This window comes from Podarcis raffonei, chromosome 17 (genome assembly GCF_027172205.1).
Source record: "Podarcis raffonei isolate rPodRaf1 chromosome 17, rPodRaf1.pri, whole genome shotgun sequence".
NCBI classification, from domain to species: Eukaryota; Metazoa; Chordata; class Lepidosauria; order Squamata; family Lacertidae; genus Podarcis; species Podarcis raffonei.
Window position 1 is genome coordinate 33,291,409 of NC_070618.1, and position 18,783 is coordinate 33,310,191.

Genomic DNA, 18,783 nt, shown 5'->3' on the forward strand with positions numbered 1-18,783 from the left:
GCCACTTTGGGCAGCTTCCAACAGAATATACAAAAACACAGAAGGCCCTCTACCTAGTTCCCATAATGAGGGAACCGCCAGAAGGCCCTTGGAGCTAAACCTCAGTGTCTGGGCTGAACAAGGGGATGGAGACGCCCCTTCAGGTATATAGGGCCGAAGCTGTTAGAGCTAACCGTGCCTGGAAAGGGTGGAGGAAATTTTGGTAAGTGTGGATGAGCCCTAAGGGTCCAAGACGTTTCTCGCCTGTCTCATGCTTTTTAGGCATGGGTCTGAGGGATTTTGCCTTTGTCCCACCACTTTCCCCAGGAAACCCACTCTTTGGCGCTGAATTGGAACAAAAAGCAATCTGCAGGAAACCCAATTGCCACTTGTTCCAATTCAGCGCTAAACCATGAGTTTTCCTTGGGAAAGGGGCGGGGCGATGTGCCCTAAAGGGAAGGGTTAAGCCGCTCCTCTGCATTGTGCTCTTTTGCTTCTGATCACAGCTTGGGTGATTGCTTTTCACTTAAACGAAGCAGCCCCAACTGTAGAGAGACGCGCACCTTCTTAATTACCATCCTATGCACTGCCTGGTTTCATCATCACTATTCTGATGGTGCTTGCCAAAGATCTCACTTCTGCCTATCCGGGAACTGAAATAAAGATATGTTTGCCTTCACTCTCCCTCCAACTTCCTCTCATTTTGTTCCCCTGACCCCCATTCTTCTCCTCAGTTCTAACAGTTACCGTGAAGACAGAAATGAAAACCAATTCTTACTATAAGTCCTTTGAAGGCTTTCTTCTCTGTGATGCGATACAAACCCTCCTTGGTCTGTATTTTGATGTGCTTGACTTCAGCGTTGAACCTGAGGGACACAAATCCACACGACAGTTGGGTTAATGGTTTCCCATTTCTGCACAGCATTGTTGACAATTGGCAACAACGGGTCACGTAACCTCATTTAGAAGAGCTCTAAGCTAAGAGATAGAACTAAGGTGTCTGCCTCATTCAAAGTCAAAATTACTGCTGGCATTTGGAATAATCAGCAAACGTCCAATTCTGATGTTCAACTCTGAACTCTGCTGAATAGTGTTTCCGGATAACAACCACTGTTTCGTTGAATTCTTCATCAGCCAATTAGTTCAACACTTGTAAGTAGAAAAGATATGTAATTTCTTCATTAACCAATATTTTTTCGAATAGATATAATGAAAAATACAGTGGTGCCCCGCAAGACGAATGCCTCGCAAGACGAAAAACTCGCTAGACGAAAGGGTTTTCTGTTTTTTGAGTCGTTCCGCAAGACGAATTTCCCTATGGGCTTGCTTCGCAAGACGAAACGTCTTGCGAGTTCTTGCGAGTTTGTTTCCTTTTTCTTAAAGCCGCTAAGCCGTTAATAGCCGCTAAGCCGTTAATAGCCGCTAAGCCGCTAATAGCCGTGCTGTGCAAGACGAAAAAACCGCAAGACGAAGAGACTCGCGGAACGGATTAATTTCGTCTTGCGAGGCACCACTGTGCTCTGGAACAGTGCTCATGCGATTATGTAATCACTTCACAGCTTGCTCTCCACTGGGTAAAGTCTGGCATCATGATTCATTTAAGGACTTTCAGAGACTTCAGTTTGTTAGTTTTGATGTTTTGAATTATTCCATAAAGTTTTTCACATTGTTATTGTTTCTGGCCATCGTGCTGCTTTTGATATTGCTGACTCATATTTTGCAATACAGGGGTTGGTTTGTTTAGGCATTTGAAATAAGGCAGTGCTTCAACTGTGAAGAAGAAACCAAGGAACTGGTACCTATATATTTACAACTGTTGGTGTGCTGTAGAATCCTTCTTAATGAGAGGCTGGGACAAAAATTGACACGATAATTTGGGATAAATCAGCCTTGTATAACCAACATGCTTAAATCGAATTAATGCTTGAAGGGGTTAGGATCCTAGAGTAAGCTGTCCTGCCAGGCTTAGCTAGGTCACAGGCCTTACCTGAGAGGAAGGGCTACCAAACTCTTCGTTCTTTTTCCTTCCACTATATAAGGATGTCTAAGCTGGAGCATTCAACTTAGACTGTGTGGCTTTAGAAAGCCATTTTTGTCTCTCTATACAAATAATTTAGAAACTCTTACCAGTTTTGAAACTAAGTTGTACCACCTGTATTTTCTCGCTGCTGTGTGGAAAAGCACATGAATCTGACCGCTGAAGAGTTTGTAAGTAAACTCTCTTTACCTTACTGAACTGGTGATCTCTTTCTGTGCTAAGGGAAGTGGGAAACTTTGGAAGCATCTTAGAAGGGGGTATTTTAAAGGTCTTAACATCCTATATTTCCATGCTCTGTTTAAATCTCTGCTGGGTCTCTCTCACCAAAGAGTACTTGCCTCAGCCCTGTATACCTGAAGGAGCATCTCCACCACTGTCATTGAGCTCAGACACTGAGGTCCAGCTCCAAGGGCCTTCTGGCAGTTCCCTCACTGTGAGAAATGAAGTTACAGGGAACCAGGCAGAGGACCTTCTTGGTAGTGGCACCCGCCCTGTGGAACGCCCTCCCATCAGATGTCAAGCAGATAAGGTACTATACAACTTTTACAAGACATCTGAAAGCAGCCCTGTATAGATAAGTTTTTAAATGTTTAATATTTATTATGTTTTTATATATGCTGGAAGCTGTCCAGAGTGGCTGGGGCAACCCAGTCAGGTAGGAGGGGTACAAATAAAAATGATGATGATGATGAAGTTTTAAGCATCAACTTCCAAAGAAACCTGAATCAATGGATTCTAGTGTGGAGGTGCATTATTTTTAAAAAGGTATGATTTTTTAAACTTTGCCAGCTTCAAGGTTTCCTTTCTTTCTTTCCTTTTATTATACAGTGGTACCTCGGTTTTCGAACGTAATCCATTCTGGAAGACCGTTCAAATTCTGAAACGTTCGAAAACAAAAAACTCAAATCGGAAGCCTCAATATGGAAGACGTGTTTCCGGTTCGACTTCCGAGGTTGTTCAAAAACCAAAGCATTTACTTCTGGGTTTACAGCATTCGAGTTCCAAAATGTTTGTCAACGGAGACATTTGAAAACCGAGGTAACACTGTACTGCACATACAAATCTCCTTCTCTACCCTGATTTTCTAGTGTGGGGAGCAATAACATTACTTGATGCTGATGGCAAATTCAGTTGCATCCTTGATTCTCTGCCGCACTAGGAAAGTCCCATCTGAATGACTGGCAAGGGTCTGCTCTGCTTCTGCCCGCTCCATGGGCCCTGCATACCTGTACAATGAGGGGTGTTTGTTAATTGCAATACAGCATTTGGTCACTGGATGTCTCTGTATCCCATAATTTACCGCCACAACAAAAGACAGAAGGTGGGAGATCAAAGTAGAATGAGAAATCCTATGTGCCTTATTTTTATTCAACTATCAGTGTTCTCATAAAGTCTTTAGATGAGTGTCTGTTCTAGTGCAACAATGAAATGGAGAGCAAGGGAGAATACTGTCTTCTCCCTGCTAATCAACGGTGTCTCTGAAAATTTTTACACATCACTTGGGAAGACAGGCGAACTAATGCCAGTGTACTGGAAGAAGTAAAGATCACCAGTGACAAAGTAATGATTCTTCAATACCAACATCGTTGGACTGGTCATTGTGGCGTTTGCCTCTTAGGATGGGTCAAGGAAAGGGTTAAAATGGGTGTGATGTGATTGGCCAGTGAGAATGCAAGGGGGGAGTAAAAGATAGAGTGGGAGGTTTTGAAAAGTCAGTTGAGGTCTGTCAGTTGGGAGTTGAGACTTGGGTGTTGGAGAAGGAAGAGGGTGGAATAGGTTGGTCGAGTTGTATTGTGAGAGAGGGAGAGGAATTGTTAGGGAGTTAGATAGATAGATGAGAATAATTCAGTTTGAGGTTGTTAGGAACTAAGATTTAAGAAACTGACAAGAGAAAAATAAACCAAAACCATATGCTTATTCCTGCATTTAAAAATAAACTTGATTATTTGTTTATGTTAACAACTGTCTGGACTCCGTGTGTCCCCATGAGAAACGGGGTGGTGGCAGCGAAGAAAGCAACCGCAGTGGTGGCACAGGGTCAATAGACCGTGAAACGTCCGGGGGCCCTGTGTGATCGCCACAGTCATGTTGTTCGGATGCCTAATTATCGTCTTCTAAAGCAACTACTCTATTCCAAACTTAAAAGTGGAAAGAGGTTTAAAGACTCTCTCAAGGCAAATCTTTAAAAATGTAGTATAAATACTGATAAATGGGAAACACTGGCCTGCGAGTGCTCCAGTTGGAGAACAACCTTTACCAAAGGTGTCATGGGCTTTGAAGACACTCAAACTCAGGATGAAAGGGAGAAATGTGCTAAGAAGAAGGCACACTTGGCAAACCCTCACTGCGATTAACTCCCACCCGGAAACCTAGGTGCCCGCTGTGGAAGGACATGTGGATCCAGAATTGGCCTCCACAGTCACTTATAGACTCACTGCTAAAACCCTGCTATGGAAGACAATATTACTTGGCTATGAGTGATTGCCAAAAAAGAAGAAGAAGACCCTGCTCTCAGCTTGGTGTAACAGCTCTGAACTTCTGATATGGGATAAACACATTTAAAAATCAATAGCATGGGAAAACCTCACAGCAAACCTTGTATGCACATGTGATGTCTCATTGTACTTGCATACTGTGTAGATTTACAAGTGGGCTACTACCAGCAGAAACCCTAGGCCTATGTAAGATGCAAGGTTCATTAACCTCATGCTAGACATCACAGAATAAGGAGTTTTGGGTAACAAGCTACTGAAATGGTTTAATTCTATGGTGTTACTTACCAATGAAAGACTGACAGATCTGGAGGAGGAATCTGGGAAAGAAAAGGTAATACAGTATTTTCTGTGAATTGGGGTAGGATTTGTATTGTGGAAAGTTTTTGAAAAAACAGCAGGGGGGGAAATCGTTGCCTCATTCATTTTGGTGGGAAAGTTTTGACAAATGAGGCAAAGACGATATGCAATACTGTGCAGTTATGCTGCTTAAATCCAAAGGCATATTTTATCAATTATTTCCCGTGGCATATTTTTTTCCAGCTGGTTTCCTTCTAATTCAGCAAATGCAGTGTTACAGCATTGGGCTGCAAAGTAAAAACACTTTCTTCTCTGGGTGCTTCCAGAAGGGGGCTTAATATTATTAACTGGCTTATTGAAATATCTGTAATGGATAACTGGCAGCAGGTTTTTTTGTTTTTTTTAATGGACTTTTAATTGAAAGGGTAAATCTGGATTAAACTGCAAAAAATATGAGCTAGCATTTTGGTGATAATGGCATTGTATGGATGCTGCAAAAAAGTTGAATGCATGAGACCTGCTGATCCCACAATAAACACCTATCTGGAATTATCCAGCATCCAAGATGGGTAACTAAACAGCACAGGGTTAAGTGCTTTTTTCCTTTAAAAAAATGTTTAGGGGTACTTTCATTTTCCTGCTCATATTGAAATACTGCCTCTCAATGAGGCCAAACTTAGATTCACAAAATGTTTAGGGGTATGCGTCCCTCTGCGTCTGTCCCCCCCCCCCCGAAAAATGCACTGGATCTGTCATCCCAGAAGGAGGACTGGATGGTGCACAGCAGCAACCATCTCAATTTTCCTGTCATGGGTGTTGGTAGGTGGGGTGGCCTGGGAGAGGGGGCCTTGCTGCCTTTGAATGTGGTAGTGGGCAAGGGCTCTGCCTTGTCTGTGAGGGTAAGGCATGGTGCTGAGGCACCTCCGAGGTCTGGCACCAGCCCAGCTCCAAAAAGTAATGGAAAAAGCCTAGGGGAACAATTTGATGATGACATTCCCCAGAATAAAAATGAAAACAAAGAGCAGCAATTTCATAATAACCACCCCAAACCACAATAATTACGTTTTAATATGTGCTGGAAGCTGCCTAGAGTGGCTGGGGAAACCCAGCCACATGGGCAGGGTATAAGTAATAAAATTATTATTATTATTAAGAAGAGCCCTACTGTGGCATATCAAAGGCTCCTCCAGCCCAGCATCCTGTTTTCACAGGAGCCAACTACCGTATTTTTCGCTCTATAGGACGCACTTTCCCCCCTCCAAAAATGAAGGGGAAATGTGTGTGTGTCCTATGGAGCGAATGCAGGCTCCTTGGCTTCAGCGATAGCAACGCGAAGCCTCACGTTGCTTTCGCTGAAGCCTGGAGAGCGAGAGGGGTCGGTGCGCACCGACCCCTCTCTCTCTCCAGGCTTCAGGGATAGCCGCCTGAAGATTTTGGAGCGCAGCGGGAACTCGCACTGCGCTCCGAAGGCTTCGGGTTCCTTTCGCTGAAGCCAGGAGCAAAACTCTCCTGGCTTCAGCAGAGGGGGAGAGCTGCGCAGCGCCCCTTCAGCAAAGCGGGAGGAAAAATGGAAGGGGCTCTGTTTCTCCTGCCGCTTTGCTGAAGGGGCGCTGAGCAGAGAGGGGGAGAATTTTTTTTCCCTTGTTCTCCCCCTCTAAAACAAGGTGCGCCCTATGGTCCGGTGTGTCCTATAGAGCAAAAAATACGGTAGCTGCCTGGAAGAACCACTTGAGCACAATACCATTCTCTCCAATTGTGATCCCCAGCAACTGGTATTTAGAGGAATACTCACATCCCACTTAAAAATCTGTCCAGGAAATAGAAATGAAAATTAAAATAAACATCTTACGGGTCTGAAATGACTGGAGCTGTGAGTGAGAATAGAGCCAGGGCCCAGAGGAACATAGCTGCCCCCGTAGTTGGAGGTGTGATGTTTAGGGGTATGCGTCCCCCCCCCCGAAAAAAAAGCACTGGCAATATCTATGACATCCACCAACACTCATTCAACATCTCAATAGAGCACATACTTGAATCTCCCATGTAGCATTCCTATTGTCAAGATGAGATTTGAGGTTGTGTTCTTTTCTATATTGTCCACAGCTCATACCGCCCTGCTTTTGTATTGCCTGAAATCACAGTATATGCCAGACGCAAAGTTGTCTAAAAACGTTAATTGGAGGAAATCTCCAATAGATTTTCTCGGAATTGGGCTAACAAATGTGAAACCCTTTTAAACAAGTATGGACTAATCCTTGATGTTCTGAAGATACACCTGTAGCTATGAAGCAGTGTATTAAAAATAAAGAGTGGAAACTTTTGTTTGCATAGTTTGGAGATCACATCTTGCTGCCTTCACCATTTTAGTATTCTGTGAAATTTGATTATGGACTTCCAGATTACTTCCTTGAATTATTTGCTGATGTGATATGGAAGTTATTCACAGCTTTGATATATCAAAGAATGTCCATAGTATATTTAGATGAGGGAAAACACAGGGATAGCTTAGTTGGCAGAGCATGGGACTTTTAATTTCAGGGTCATGGGTCTGAGTCCAACCTTGGGCCAAAGATTCCTGCATTGCAGTGGGTTGGACTAGATGACCCTTGGGGTCCCTTCCAACTCTACAAATCTATGACCCTGGAGTATCTGTTAAACCCCCATCATTCTGCCCGGACGCTGAGGTCCAGCGCCGAGGGCCTTCTGGTGGTTCCCTCATTGCGAGAAGCAAAGCTACAGGGAACCAGGCAGAGGGCCTTCTCGGTAGTGGTGCCTGCCCTGTGGAGCACCCTCCCACCAGATGTCAAAGAGAAAAACAACTATTTGACTTTTAGAAGACATCTGAAGGCAGCCCTGTTCAGGGAAGTTTTTAATGTGTGATATTTTAATGTATTTTTAATCTTTGTTGGAAGCCGCCCAGAGTGGCTGGGGAAACCCAGCCAGATGGGCGGGATACAAATAATAAATTATTGTTGTTGTTGTTGTTGTTTACGTATTTGCAGCCAGGGAGAAGTGAAATATATTGTTTGTTATGTACTGTACCACTCCCTGTATACCTCTTCTAGGGAAAACTTTCTCAAAGGAATTATTCAGAAAGTTTAATTTTTGAATAATAGGGAGAAAACGTGTTACTTGCTGATAAGATTTCTGTGTTTGCTCTAGGAGCCCAAAATAGAAAAAAAAACCTATTGCAAAACATGCATTGCAGGGGGTTGGACTAGATGACCCTCGGGGTCCTGCCCAACTATACAATTCTATGATTCTGTGGTGTCCAGTGTATTGGGAACCACTTATGCTAAACTGTACCTCAACCTAATTCTATTTTTGTGTGTGTGGTGACCAATAGTTTACAACACATCAAGCCAGTTTCAATAATTCTCTAATCAACTAAAACACACAGAAATCACCTTCCCCAGATATGTGATACTTACACAGACATAAGGCTTCACTTTCTTGCAAGGAAACCAGCCAATGTCATTGCTGGATGTGTTCCTTCCCTGAAAACAATGAACGAAAGCAAAGAACTCATGAAAAGTATGGTCGATCTGCAGTTGAACATTTTTGAAAAGTGCTTTAGGTGATGGGGGAAAAGTTCCAGTCGTTGGCTTCAAGTTGGTTACAAGCATTGACCTGAAATGACCTGGAGCTTTTTTTGCCACAGTTTCCCCTACTTCACAGAATGCCTCGCAAACTGCTGCCAAAAAAATAGCCCTTGCATCTAAGTGTGCTGTGAACTGGAAGCGAGAAGCCGCCCTTTCCAGTTTCAGTCCCAAATTTAGCACATTTAAGCGACTTGGAACTAGCCTACCTCTAGACTGTGAAAAAGAGCAGAGGATCTTCTGGGGGAATAGGTAGCCTGATGATTGCTAAATTAATCATTGGAAATGGTCCATGGACTTCAGAAGACATGCTGCATAGGCCGCAAAGACTCCTCCTGCAAGAGTAATGCTGAGCTCTGGGCAGCAATTTGATTGGCAGCAGAACTCCTCCTCTGCTGCTGCCTGTTAGGACAGGGGTCATTTAAAAGGCCACGTCAGTGTGCAAACAAGGCAGATTGAAGGAGTAAGAGTAGGAGGGAAGGAGAAGAGTTCAGCATCCTTTACCTATGTTCCCCCTTGGTTCTTCAAATCACACTGGCAGACTTGCACTTAAAAGATTCAGTAGTTCCTTTATTTGTATTCTGAGAAGGCATGCAATGGGATGTAGGTGGCGCTGTGGTCTAAATCACTAAGCCTCTTGGGCTTGCCGAACAGAAGGTCGGCGGTTCAAACCCCCACGACGGGGTGAGCTCCCGTTGTTCGGTCCCAGCTCCTGCCAACCTAGTGGTTTGAAAGCACGTCCAAGTGCAAGTAAATAAATAGGTACCGCTCCGATGGGAAGGTAAACGGCGTTTCTGTGCGCTGCTCTGGTTTCGCCAGAAGCGGCTTGGTCATGCTAGCTGCACGACCTGGAAGCTGTCTGCAGACAAATGCCAGCTCCCTCGGCCTGTAAAGCGAGATGAGTGCTGCAACCCCAGTCGTCCGCGACTGGACTTAACTGTCAGGGGTCCTTTACCTTTACCTATGCAATAGTTCATTCATCATCCCAGTTATTCATCACCATGTTATCCTGATGTCACCTCAAGACCAAAGAGCTACCGTTGGACAGCAATGTTGACTATGCCTACCTGCCACCACAGCTGCTCGGCCTCAGCTCTGTTTAGCTCCACAATATCCCCCACGTTGAGCTTCAGTGGTGGACCAAATGCCACAGGAGGTGGAGGAACACCATAATACTCCTGGCAGACCTCCAATTTGGGCAGCCCTTAAGAGCAAAGAAGAGAATTGCAGTGATTAGACGAATCAGTTTCCTTGCATCTTCACACCCCGCCCCCCCATCATTCAGGGTCTTCTGGTGGTTTCCTCACTGCAAGAAGTGAAGTTACAGGGAACCAGGCAGAGGGCCTTCTCGGTAGTGGCACCCACCCTGTCAAAGAGATGAACTACCCAACTTTGAGAAGACATCTGAAGGCAGCCCTCTATCAGGAAGCTTTTAATGTTTGACGGTTTGTTATGTTTCTGTACTCTGCTGGAAGCCGCCCAGAGTGGCTGGGGAAACCCAGCCAGATGGGCTGAGTACAACTAATAAAATTATTATTATTATTGCTTTTATTTCAACCACATGCTATGGGAGTGAGCTTTTTAAATAACTCGGAACAACAACACTATGCTGTGACCAAGTGATGGGTAGGGCCATGTAGGTGAACAGAAGCAGCGAGTTCTCCAGATGCTCTGCTGCTAGTCTTGGGGGGCTGCCAGCCTCAATCCTTCATCGGTCACCTGCCATCATTGGTGTCCTTGCGGAAACATACATAGTGAGCTACCAGGTAACTACAACTCACCTAGAGCAGCTTTATCGCTCTCCAGCGTATGTCGATTGGATTTATTCTGCACAGAAAAATGGATTTTGGTTCAGGTAACGGGAATGAGGTGAGAGGTTAACAGGATATAGAAAATTATAATCACCAAGGTACACATCCAGGTTTCTGGGAGGATGTATCATATTAAATCTGTATGGCGTATTTTATTCATTATGCACAATGTACACATCTTAAGCTAAAAATTGGTGGACTGTGGATTATGAACCATTTCCACACCATTGGCTGAGTTGCTGTGATGTCACAGAACATTCACAATTATTCACATTCACGAGGAGACAGGTTCAGCCCACTGCATGCTGACAAACTTCCCTCACAGGGCCCATCCACACTTCCCCTTGACTTGCCGCTTCTCCCCAGGAAAACCTGCTGGTTACTGTTGAATCGGAACAAACGTCAAACGGTTTTTTTGTGGTTCTCCCGGGAAAAGTGGCAGAGCAAAAGAAAAACAGCTCAGACTCATGCCCTGAAAGTATGGAGAAATATCTTGGACCGCAAATGCTTTCTAGGCATGGAACTAGTGGAAGTGCGGACAAGCCCTCAGTAAAGGGTCAGTTTTCAGAAAGTACAAACTCACACAAAGTATACAGACAAAAGGATCTACATGCTGGTGGATGCAAGCAGAAAGGTTTGGTGCTAAGCAGACTGAGGTTTGGGAAGATCAGTGATAAGAGGACTTAGGAAGCAGTGGGTTTGAAGAGGTGGGGATGGAGTGGGGGGATGGAAATAGCAGTGGAGGGGAGCAGCAAAAAGACCTGGTGTTGAGAAGTAAAGGAGGCAAGGACTGGAGAAATAAAAGGGGGCCAAGGAGAAAAGGGAGGAGATCTTTTGGGGGTCAGGGCTCTGTGGCTATGGGGACAAAAGCGGCAGCATGCAAACAATTTACAAATGAATTGAACAATCCAGTCAAATTGATAACTGCTTGTCTCTAACTGAGCGATGAATGGGAAAGAACACAACACCATCTATATTTTATAATTCATATCCACATTAACCAAAACTGGAGATACCCCGAATTTTGTTCTAAAATTCCAGTTCTTTGAATTTCTAGGTATTATTTGCTGTGCATGCCTGCACTTAATCTGGCTCTTCTGGGAGGAAACAAGTGTGGTGTCTTTCAGCCACCAAGTAAAGACAGCTGCCATTGGCTCCTGCTAAAAAAAGCAACCTTTGGGCAGAACCACACAATGCTTGGCAAAAACAGGTTCCTGGGGCCCCATGTTTGTCTTATGAGACCAAGGGCAAGGGAGGACTGGCAGGAAGAAGGGGCTGTTTAGCTTCCTCCCTCCTGCCAATTCTTCTCTGCAAAAGCCCTTCCCACTCCTCCAAATCTTGGTCTCAAGGCTAAAAATAGGCCTCTTTTGGGGAGGGGAGGTCTGAGCAGAAAGGCGGAGGGGGAGAACTGTTAGGATAAGGGTTAAACACCCCTTCCTGCTAGGCTCTCTTGCAGATGTCCTTCCACCCCACCCCGCCTATTATTGCTATTAACTCCAACTTTTTTTCTTTTACCTTTTTCATGGTAGATCCAGACTCTGCATTAAACAGAAAATAAGGAAAGATTACAATAGGCATAAAGAGAAGAGCTTAAAATGAAGCACATAATTGTATATCACTACCTACGATAAGAGAGGGATGCGGGTGGCGCTGTGGGTTAAACCACAGAGCCGAGGACTTGCTGATCAGAAGGTCAGCGGTTCAAATCCCCATGACGGGGTGAGCTCCCGTTGCTCGGTCCCTGCTCCTGCCAACCTAGCAGTTCGAAAGCACGCTAGTGCAAGTAGATAAATAGGTACCGCTCTGGCGGGAAGGTAAACGGAGTTTCCGTGCGCTGCTCTGATTTGCCAGAAGCGGCTTAGACATGCTGGCCACATGACCTGGAAGCTGTACACCGGCTCCCTTGGCCAATAAAGCAAGATGAGCACTGCAACCCCAGAGTCGGCCACAACTGGACCTAAAGGTCAGGGGTCCCTTTACCTTTACCTTACCTACTATAGGAACAGAGCTCTGATTCACACACACCCTTTTTAAAATAAGGGCAGACTGTGTATCACCATCTTATTGTTTCCCATTTCATTATTGATAATTATTCTCTGCATTCCCCCTAGCTAGCAGGATCAGTGGTCAGGGATGATGGGAGCTGCAGTCGAGCAACATCTGAGGACCCTGCCCAAGGTTGAGAAAGACTGCTCTAGAAACTCGTCTAACAATTTAGAGGAGCCTGAAACCTTACCTTTACCTGAGCTGGACTTTCCACACGGTGACACCCGCCCCAGACATTCCTTGTGAGCAGGTGCCCGGCATCTGCTGCAGCGATAGCCCTGATAGAAGGTTCCTCTGTGTGCAGATGGGAAAGAGGAGGGAGGGGGCTTATGTATAATAAAGTGAAGTCTTGCTTAGTTGCCTTACATAAGTGCTGGGTAGAAGATAGGTCTGGAGATCTATTGGTAGATCAGATCTCTGGGTAAGTTGCAGTAGATCAGGTTTTCTGACTCTCAATTGTTCAACAAGTGCATCGTTTTGTAACAAATTTTAATGTAGCAAGGTAGGCACTGTAGCCTGGGTATGACTTTAAACGACTTTAAAAGGCAACCCACCTTGGTATCCCAGAAAGACTCTGCAAATCTTAACTCGCAAGAGGCTCATGGAAAAAAAATGTTTGTTTTTATTGTCCTTTTTTTTACTGAAAGAAAAGTATGCCTAATTCAATTGATGTGGTTAAAAAGGATTTCTTGTACAGTTTTCCTTTTGGCTTCACAAAGCCTATTTTTTTGGAGCCAGTGTGGTGTAGTGGTTAAGAGCAGTAGTCTCGTAATCTGGTGAACCGGGTTCGATTCCCTGCTCCTCCACCTGCAGCTGCTGGGTGACCTTGGGCCAGTCACACTTCTCTGAAGTCTCTCAGTCCCACTCACCTCACAGAGTGTTGTGGGGGAGGAAGGGAAAGGAGAATGTTAGCTGCTTTGAGACTCCTTAAGGTAGTGATAAAGCGAGCTATCAAATCCAAACTCCTCCTCATCTTCTCTTCTTCAACAAAATGACAGTCCCACCCTAAATTATACTGCTGAAATCAGGAGTGCCAGCTTGAATAAAATAGGTGGGGCAGGTAAGCCCGGCCTCGCACAATCAATTCCATGACACATCACATGCACACCTTTTGAATGGCAATGCCCATTGATTTTGGGAGGGGCTGGACCCCCCAATATTTTATTGCGGGGCCGAAGGGAACTCGGCCCCTAGGATCTGGCTCCTGTGACTACAATGAAGGATGCTTGACGCGATAAGTATGAGTGGATTTTTCTGCTTGAGAGAACTTTGAGCTCTGTTCAGTTCTAGCACTCCAAAAATATTTCTGGGTCCAAAGTGCCAGTCTCTGATTGGTGGATCTTGGGGCTCTAGAAAAACCAAAGCAGATCTTGCAAGTCTGAGGTCTTATAGGGTTTCCTGCCGCTATGCACTAAAGCTCAGGTGTTGTGGTTCCAAATAATGCCTGATGTGATCCAAATCTCCATGTTCCACAGTGAGAAAACTTTTACATGGGCTATCCTGATATTAATAACTCCATTAGCATTTAAAATAGATATAGATAAAATTTTTGAATGTTGATATATGTATTGTAATGTCGCGTAGTGTGTATTGTTAGGTATGGTAGATTGTAGTGAATGGTGAATTGTTGTGTAAGTTATTGTTGATTGTTAAATAAAGTGTTTTTTTTTTAAAAAAGCATTTAATTTCACTGCTAAAGGTGGGATCACATAAAACTGGCAGCTATATTATTAAGATAGTTGTCCCTTCTACCAGAAAGGAATGCCAGAGCAAGCTGTTGGACTATGCCGAAATGGCAAAACTGACTGGAAGACTCAGGAACCAAGAAGACCTAAACTTCAATAAAGAATGGGGGAAATTTATAATTTATCTAGGAGATCACTGTAAACAGATGAACACACTAGCAGGATTTTAATAACATTTATAATGTAACGCATATTATGGACAAGATTGAAAGATACAAAATATGGATTGTGGAAAAATATGCAGTTAAGAGGGTGTATGATAGGACTCGTGGAGGGGAAGGTGGGAAGTCCAGAGCTTTGGAGAAATCTCTAAATATGGATATGCAATTTGAATTGTTATAAATTAATATTTGAAAAACCAAATAAAAATTAGTATGCAACAAAAGAGATACCGTATTGGCCCGAATATAAGCCGCACCTGAATATAAGCCGCACCTTTAAAATTAATGGGGAGGAAAGAAAAAAAAGACAATACCCAAGGAGGAGTGGGGGCCGAGGGGGGCCAAACAGGCAGTGCCTTCACTCCAGCGGCAGTGATGGTAGGCAGCAATGCTTCTAGAGGGTCAGCACCACATGGCCCCCCAACGGGACGAGCGGAGAGAGGCTGCGGCTGACAGGACTCACGTGCCCCTCAGCGGGCTAAAGCCAGGCAGCACCTCAGACTAGCGCCAGTCCCAGCACACCAACTGCATCTCCTGTTCCTCCTCCTAGCAGACCTTCTCGCTCTCTCGTCCGCGCTCCTCCCTCCCTTCCTCCTCCTCGCCGCCTTCTGGCTCCCTCTCAGGGACCCCCTCACCGCGCCGCCATCTTGGAAGCTGGCCCAGCCAACATCTGGGGACAAGTCCGCTCCAAGCCAATTTTTGTAAGGTCGCGAATATAAGCTGCACTTTTCACTGTCAGAATTTGGGGGGAAAGAGTGGTTTATATTTGGGCCAATACGGTGGTTGTTCCTCCTGTATGGCTTGGGTAGAGTGGGATGGGATATGTACCTCAGCAGCATCTGGCAGGCTTTGCAGGAGGTGGTATCCTCAAAGGAGTACATCTGGAACTCGTGTCTATTTGCTGTAGCATTTTCAGGGTAGATATTGGAGCTGCACCAGAAATTGAGAAAGAGGGAGTCAGCAGCATACAACAATGGTGGCTACATCAAATTCACGGGCTTATGGATTGTTTGTTTGGAGCACACACAGAATAAAGACATCCTTGTGTCAAGAACAGGTTGCAGAAAATGCCCACAACAAAACACCAGCCTGAATGGGCCCTAGATGTCCATCCCAGCCCATTAGAAAGATTCAGATTCTTACATCAAATCTGCCAATTTTGCACATTTTTTCTGGTAATATTATGGTCAAGCTCCAGTGCTGCAGAATCGTTGTACTGTCATGGAAATGTTCCAGTGACTAGAATGGATCTGCAGCCAGACTGCAACAGTCTTGGGATTGTAAAGGATAGCATACAACAGGGGCAGGAGTAGAAGAGTAGACCTACAGGGCCATTTCAAATTGTTCCATCCATTTCTTCTTCAGCTCCCGCGTCTTAAAGTACAGTTCGAAGCCCGAGGAACCATTAAGCTCGATTAGGACAAACATGTGAGTCCACTGGCAAGAAGAAAGAAAAGGGGAATAAGAGATTAGCATAAAATCTTGGCTGGGCCATATTTATTGATATGGACTCCTTTGTTCCCTCATACAGTGGTGCCTCGCAAGACAAAATTAATCCGTTCCGCGAGTCTCTTCGTCTTGCGGTTTTTTCGTCTTGCGAAGCACGGCTATTAGCGGCTTAGCGGCTATTAGCGGCTTAGCGGCTATTAACGGCTTAGCGGCTATTAACGGCTTAGTGGCTTAGCAGCTTTAAGAAAAAGGAAACAAACTCGCAAGAACTCGCAAGACGTTTCGTCTTGCGAAGCAAGCCCATAGGGAAATTCGTCTTGCGGAACGACTCAAAAAACGGAAAACCCTTTCGTCTAGCGAGCTTTTCGTCTTGCGAGGCATTCGTCTTGCGGGGCACCACTGTAGTCCCATTTGGGAAGAATGGGAAGAACAGAGTTCTGTTCTGGGGTGGAGGTGCCTGCTGAATTAAGGCCGCAACTCCCATTCCTTTCTCAGCCCCCCCCCAGCCCAGCCCCCAAATGCATACCCAAACACTACCTTCTTGTTGTCTTTCTCTACAGAAGAGTCATCTCGGATCTGGTAGCTGGACAGATCGACAAATTTCTTCATATCGTATGAATCTCCTTTCCGCTTGCAGATTAGCAGGGCTTTGTCCAGGAGGAAAGCATACCTGCAAGACAGTTTTAACTTGAGACTTTCCAACAAGGGTGAGATAAAGGTATCATCCCCACTTCTGTTTGTCCCATGTCTAGAAAGGTAAGCTTTTACCTCTTTACAGGTCCATCACATGTGATAAAAATTCCCTTCCTTTTCTTTACATTTCCAACACTCTTTATTTCTTGTCCCATACATTTTAGCAAGTTTGGTTGGTGTTGAATACCACCTATACATCATTTACTAGGAAATGATATATAACGAGTTGAAGAAAATGTATAAAAATACTTTTCTTAAAAAACTGGAAGCCTTTTTACTAGGAATAGTGGGGGATGAAATACCAAAGGGAGATAAAAAAATATTGATGTATGCAACAACTGCAGCAGGAATTGTTTTAGCCCAAAAATGGAAACAAAAAGAAATACCAACAAAAGAAGAGTGGCAGATTAAGATGATGGACTTTGCAGAATTAGCGAAACTGACGGGGAAAATCTGAAACCAGCACGATCAAGCATTCCAAAAAGACTGGAGTAAATTTATACAATATTTGAAGGACTATTGTAAGCAATTAACAACACTAGCAGGATTGTAAGAGGACTTATAATGATAATTGTTTTTACCTTTTTACATTTATTTAAAAACTGTGACTTTCAGAATGAGTGAAGTGTAAACTGGAAAATGTATAAATGCTATGATATAAAGATTAACCTTGAAAACCAACAAGTGGGAGTGAGGGGAGTTGATAAGCTCTTGAGAGCAAAAGAAGTTAAATGTACAATAACAGTGTGTTTAAATATTATAAAATGTAAACTTAATAAAAAATATTTTTTAAAAAATAGAAAGCACAGGTCGAATAGGTTTCCCACTTGTTCCATGCTTTGTAGGCAAGAGGGCAGAGTGGTTTTACATTTGGCCTGCCACTTTCTCTGGGAAAATACCCACTGTTTACCGCTGAATCAGAACAAACCTCAATCTGCAAAAAAACCCAATTTCCTTTTGTTCTGATTCAGCGGTAAACAGTGAATTTTCCCTGGAGGAAAGCGGTGCAACAAGAGAAAGTGTGGAAGAGCCCATAAAAAGCATGCATTTTATAATCTTATTATGCAGTCTCCTGCACTGAATGCAGTTAACAAACAACCTTGCTTTGTTTAGGCTTCCCTTGGTGATATTTTTGGGTGCTATCCAAAGCTGCAGTTTTCTCTACAAGGGAAACCTCTGGCTCTACTGTGCACTGAATGTCGTCTCTGCTTGAGCACATAAGACTAGGATGCCACCGATAAATCTGCCATTGAAAACCACAAATGAGATGAACTATTATAATTATGGGTGAATGTAGACATGCATCTCGGTGCATGCTGAAGCTGGACGTAGCTCACACGAGGAAACAGCAGCAGACAGTGAATGTGAAAGTAGTTGCAAAAACCAAACTGTGTACAATTAGGGAGTTTGTGGGACAAGAAAACATCGGGTTGCTTCAACAAAGGGCTTATCCACACTTTCTTTCCCTCCACACTTACCAGACAGCCCATGCTTTAAAGTCCTGTGTCTGAGCGCTATTTCGTTTGTTCCAGAGCTTTCCTCGCGAAAACCTGCCATTTAACACTGAATTGGAGCAAACAGCAATCCACAGAAAAATCCGAATTGCTGTTTGTTGCGATTCAGAGCAGGTTTGTTGTGTTTAAAGAGCAGGTTTTCATGGGGAAAACTGTGGGGTGAAAAAAAGATCTTGAAGTTTGCTAGGGGTCTTATCCAACCACATGATATTGTCTTTTCTTCAGTGCTGACACCCTATTTAAAACCTGTGCTGTGTTATGAAAATCCTGGGCCCCACACTAGGCAAACCAAGTAGTGTCTAACTGATAAATTCCTAGGGAAATATTAGCAGACTACACCAGATCCATATCATGAAAAGCACCAACCCTAGCCCCCACCAACCTTGTTAGCCTGTTTGATAATCTGGCCCTGTTCAGAACAGCCTCTGTTTCCACTGCTGGAAAATAAATAACCAAACCAAGTACAGGGCCAAGTGTGGATACTCATTAAACTTTTCCATGGACCACCTGAATGAAGCTCATAGACAACCAGTGTCCAACAGACCAGAGTTTGAGAACCTCCTCTCTATAGGGTGTGCATGCCATCACCTGTCTATTTTTGAGCGCTTCTCTCCGCTGATGATCTTGAGCTCCCCGTCAATCTTCGGCCTCCCAAAGTGAGCCAGGGATTGTGTCTAGGGAGAAGGAGAATGTGTTCCTTACAAGAGATCGACAGGCTGCATTCAGAAGATGCTTATTTAGGATTGGACCAAACTGTTATCTCCCCCACCCTTGCCAGGCAGCTTTGACAGGTGGATGGAGCCATCAAGTGACCTATTTTCGCCTGCATGGTTTGAAACTAAACCATGTGGGCAAAGTCACAACCTGCATAGCACGTGTCTTGCCAAGCCCAGAGCATAGCACTCCACAAGAGCCAACCATCAGCTCATCAGCTGATCCTTGAAGCTTGGAAAATCCCA

The 18,783-nt window shown here is 44.3% G+C and overlaps 1 protein-coding gene across 8 annotated transcripts in view; it reads right to left on the minus strand.

Annotated features, from left to right (window-relative positions):
* VAV1 (vav guanine nucleotide exchange factor 1) overlaps positions 1-18,783 on the minus strand; it is a 66,776-nt gene that overhangs the window by 5,168 nt on the left and 42,825 nt on the right. For 5 of the 8 annotated variants that reach the window (XM_053370872.1, XM_053370869.1, XM_053370868.1 and 2 more), the window contains 13 exons: positions 18,413-18,498; positions 16,155-16,287; positions 15,496-15,605; positions 14,997-15,098; positions 12,453-12,556; positions 11,732-11,754; positions 10,187-10,232; positions 9,473-9,609; positions 8,238-8,303; positions 6,837-6,935; positions 4,798-4,829; positions 3,127-3,243; positions 758-845 (listed from right to left, as the gene is read on the minus strand). In XM_053370872.1, coding sequence (XP_053226847.1) covers positions 758-845; positions 3,127-3,243; positions 4,798-4,829; positions 6,837-6,935; positions 8,238-8,303; positions 9,473-9,609; positions 10,187-10,232; positions 11,732-11,754; positions 12,453-12,556; positions 14,997-15,098; positions 15,496-15,605; positions 16,155-16,287; positions 18,413-18,498 — 1,143 coding nt within the window. Of the gene's footprint in view, positions 1-542; positions 633-757; positions 846-3,126; positions 3,244-4,797; positions 4,830-6,836; positions 6,936-8,237; positions 8,304-9,472; positions 9,610-10,186; positions 10,233-11,731; positions 11,755-12,452; positions 12,557-14,996; positions 15,099-15,495; positions 15,606-16,154; positions 16,288-18,412; positions 18,499-18,783 lie in introns of all 8 variants that reach the window. The other 3 variants (XR_008328180.1, XM_053370870.1, XM_053370871.1) reach the window with 3 other exon arrangements.